General features: G+C 54.8%; 1 protein-coding gene across 1 annotated transcript; it reads right to left on the bottom strand.

Annotated features, from left to right (window-relative positions):
• Positions 1–978: 978 nt before the first annotated feature.
• On the bottom strand, positions 979–3,224 carry LOC144273306 (uncharacterized). The gene is made up of 3 exons (XM_077831771.1): positions 3,125–3,224; positions 2,321–2,761; positions 979–1,232 (listed from the first exon to the last, which is right to left on the bottom strand). The coding sequence occupies exons 1-3, from the start codon at positions 3,168–3,170 to the stop codon at positions 979–981; spliced, it is 741 nt and encodes a 246-aa protein (XP_077687897.1). The 5' UTR covers positions 3,171–3,224.
• Between the last annotated feature and the right edge of the window lie 829 nt (positions 3,225–4,053).

A 4,053-nucleotide genomic window follows, 5' to 3' on the forward strand; every position in this document is an offset into this window, starting at 1 on the left:
AGACACCAGGGGCTGACCCTGGGGGGAACAGAGACACCGAGATTCCCCTGTGACCATGGCACCAATGCTGTGCTCAGCGGTTGGGCAGATTTTTGTTCCCGGTAAGATTACACGTTTTCCAGCCTCTCTCCCTCCCCCCTTCTGAATTCTCCCTTCTTAGCTCTTTTAAGCACACCTGGCAGTCACAAGGAAAGGGTGGGGGTTGGCGACAGGAAGTTAACCCATTAATAAAACCCTTAGAAGCTTCACGGCCCACTAAATTAATTCTCTGCTGCGTTGTTTCTCCTTGGAGCCCGGGGCAGAGCCGAGATCCGGCAGTGGGTTTTCGCAGAAGCCTTGGAGGGAGCCGAACTGAACCTCCCCTGCTCTCTCGGTTCCGTCACCACTGAAGCTCTAGTCTGGCACCGGCAGCTCCCGAACCGAGGGCCCCAGTTTATAGTCTCCGGATACCAGGGGATCGTTAACAGCAGCGACCCAGAGGGAGCCTTGCTCACTCCCTCAGAGAGAAAATCCAGCACCTTCGCCCTGCGGAGGGCGCGGCTGGCAGACGCAGCGGTGGATTCCTGCGCTCTGGGAGACACAGGGTGAGAGCCAGGGGCTGGTTCCGGACAAGAAGCTTCCCTCTCTGGAGCTGTGTGTGTGAGTGTGTGTGGTGGGAGAGGAATGTGGGTGTGCTTCCAAGGCTGGGGGGTGGGAAGCAAGACGGAAAAAAGAAATCAATAAAACAATTAGGGCCAAATCTATAAAGGTCTCTGTGCGCCTAATTAAATAGTTCGGAGCACAGAGACGTTTTTGTAAATTTCGCCCTAAAGGTTTTATTTCTCTCATTTTGTTCCCCCGGTCACCCCTCTCCTAAACATCTACTGAAGCCTACCCCACCTTCTGCTCACACCACCCAAACACACCCACACCGGGGAGTGAAGGGGCGCAGCCCCTGGCTGTCCCGAGCACAGAAATACACCGCAGTGTTTCCCAGCCTCACACGGCGCAGGGCCAGGGTGCTGGACACTCTCTGTCGGCGGAGATGTGCGGGGCTCCCGCCGGCTCGGGGGTCTTAGTGGTTTCCTTGTATCCGCTAACTACAAACTCGGGTCCCGGGTTCGGGAGCTGCCGGTACCAGACTGTGCTGTCAGTCGCCTTGATGGTGGGGTGGGAACAGGTGAGATTCAGCTCAGCTCCCTCCAAAGCTTGTGTGGAGCCCGGTTGCTGGATCTCGGCCCTGCCCGTGGCCACTAGGAGCAAAAGCCAGCAAGAGAATTGATTCAGATACTTCCGGCGGACCCTAGGAGTAAATCGCCTTTCGCCAGCCCCCATCCAGTGACTGCCCCGGGAGTTTCGAAGGGCGGGGGGAGAATGAAGGGGGAAAGGAGAGAGAGGTGCGGCTGGACCGAAAGAGAGGACAAGCGGACGTAGTGTATGATAGAGAGGGTGCGTATCTGGTGAGATGCAGGGTGGGGTAGAGGAGGAGGGTGTCAGGGTGAGCTCGAGGGTGGGGTAGAGGGGGTGACATGGTGAAGTGGAGGGGGTGGGGTAGAGGAGACAGGGTATGTCGCGGTTGGATGGAGGGGGCGTGGGCTAGAAGATGGGGTGACGCGTTCAGATGGGGGTGTGGAGTAGAGGGAGGTGTAACATGCTGAGATGGAGGCAGAGATGGGGACATCGAATTTTATTCACTGAAAACAACCACCAGCAGCAACGCCTCTAACCCCGGGCTCGCAGCCACCATCCTGTCAGCCTTGTGGCCGAGGTGTCGAAAGCCACGCTGGCCTGCGGTAGCAGCTACAGCTCTGTGGGGGGGGGGGGGGGGGGAGGGGGGGGAGGGCGCTGCCCTTCTGCTCTGCCTCCAGCCCCCGGGAAAGCCAGAGAGAGAATATCCGGCCTTTCCTTTCAGCGGGCGGCAACCCAGACAGCGCGGGGGACCGCAAACCACAGGCTACGATGCCTTGTCTGTGACCCCCGGCTCCTCCCTTTCTCCCCCTCGTCCTAGGCTTGGTAACCGCCAGCAGGGACACAGGTTAACTCCCGCCTCCGCGGTGCAACCCGGCCGAACAACGAAATCGCTCCCCCGTTTACTTCCATGGCGCGCCAGACGGCGGGGAGCTGTTCACGCGGAATGAGATTTGCTGGTGACTCGGCCGATAAACCAGCTCCCCCAGCAACCTTAGTGCCGACGTTGCTGTCTGCCTCCTCTGTGGAGTGTGTGTGTGTTTGTTTGACAGACTTATCGGGGTAATGGTAATTTTGTTTCATGCTATTCCGTATAATGTCTAAAAAAGGTAACGCCCTGGACTGGATCAAGCCGGTGAAGCCCAGAGCTAGCCGGTGACCAGAGAGATCTGATCCAAGTTCTGTGGTTGCACCATTCCTCCCTTCCCCTGCCAGACCCCGGTGCCCTCCTTCCCGCTGCTCCGCACAGACCCTGCGCGGTTTTTGCTCAGCTCCCTGCCGGTCCGAGTCACTGTGTCGCTCGCGGCGCAGTAATAGGTCGCGGAGTCGCTCACGTCGCTGGCCGGTTTCCACAGGTGGAAGGATTTGTGCTTTTTCTCGTGGGTGGCATCGAACCCTTTTCTAATCCCTTCATCCGAGTCCTCGCTTCCCGGGTCCCTCAGGAGGAGCCGGGGGGGCTGGCTGGGGAACTGCAAGTACCAGAAGACGGCATACACTGCGGCATCATCATAGCTACAATTGAGGCGCAAACCTTCTCCCTCGGACACGGTCATGAGGCCTTGCGTCTGCATCACCGACACTCCAGTGGCCCCTTCTGGAGGGGAAAAAATAAATCCTCGTTGGCGTGAAGGATGTGACAGCTGAGATTTTTTCAAAGCCACCCAAGGGATTCTGGCGCATCGTGCGTAGATTCAAGTCAGGCGAATTTTAAAAATTTCAGACGCTCACTGAATGTAGGGGATTTAGGGCCGTAAAAGGAGAGAGAGAGGGAAGGAGAGATTGAGCGAGAGATATGCTGCCATGGGAAGGAAGACTGCATGGATGGCTGGATAGTGGAAATAGAGAGGAGTGGGTAGACAGAGAAAAAAGAGCGAGATTATTTTAACTGGCAATTTTGTATATTTAGAGGACAAGAGATCAGGGGGAGAAACATTCAGAAATAGGAAATCCGACTCACTGAATACTAAAGCCATCACAACCAGAGAGAACTGGATTGTTAACATCCTCTCGGGGTCTCTGCTCCTCCTCTGCCGGGAGCTTCCTCGCTCCTCTCTGACCAGTCCCACGAGTTGTCCGCTTTCTTCTTTTCTTGCAGCTGCAAACCAACGCTGGCTCTCCTGAGGGCCAGAGATTTAAAAGCAGGGAAGCCGTGCTTCCGCGGGAGCTGGGGTGGTGAGCGCCTCCCGCTGCCAATTTACCCCCTCCCCCCTTTCTGTATGGTCGTAGCTGCCTTCAGGATTTCCTCGCCGCCCCTGCGAGGAGGCAGGTGGCCTCACGAATGAAGAGCCAGGGGGGTGAAATAGCTCCACGTGTCATCATGTCTATACAGGGGACATTCCTGCTGGTTCCGCAGTGCCCTCTGCCGGGCAACTCGGTGAACTGCAGAGAAAGATACAGGGGAGCTGAAAAATTGCATTCCTGTAATTACAGGTTTCAGAGGAGCAGCCCTGATAGTCTGTATCCGCAAAAAGAACAGGAGGACTTGTGGCGCCTTAGAGACTAACCAATTTATTTGAGCATAAGCTTTCGTGAGCTACAGCTCACTTCATCGGATGCATGTAGCTCACCAAAGCTCATGCTCAAATAAATCTGTTAGTCTCTAAGGTGCCACAAGTCCTCCTTTTCTTATTACTGTAATTATTTCAGAAGATCTTTTCCAAGAGTTTCTTTGTGGGTGCTATAAAATGGGCTAATATATTTCATTGGGAATTATGTTTTTTTTTTAATTCAATTTCTTAAGCAATAGGCATTTATCCTCCTATAACATGTCTTTTAAAAAGAATTCTATCTCTGTATTTTAGGGGTTTATCTTGTTTCTGCTCACCAGCGTAGTATGGGAATGTCTTCCACACGTTATTGATAGCAGCAGCAAAGTCCTTAGCGGGC

The sequence above is a fragment of the Eretmochelys imbricata genome, chromosome 13 (genome assembly GCF_965152235.1).
Source record: "Eretmochelys imbricata isolate rEreImb1 chromosome 13, rEreImb1.hap1, whole genome shotgun sequence".
NCBI classification, from domain to species: Eukaryota; Metazoa; Chordata; order Testudines; family Cheloniidae; genus Eretmochelys; species Eretmochelys imbricata.

Coding starts and splice junctions, on each gene's coding strand:
- LOC144273306 (XM_077831771.1), bottom strand. CDS start 3,170: ATGTTAACAATCCAGTTCTCTCTGGTTGTGATGGCTTTAGTATTCA. Junction 2,762..3,124: donor TGTGATGGCTTTAGTATTCA/GTGAGTCGGATT, acceptor TTTCCCCTCCAG/AAGGGGCCACTGGAGTGTCG. Junction 1,233..2,320: donor TCAGATCTCTCTGGTCACCG/GCTAGCTCTGGG, acceptor TTTTGCTCCTAG/TGGCCACGGGCAGGGCCGAG.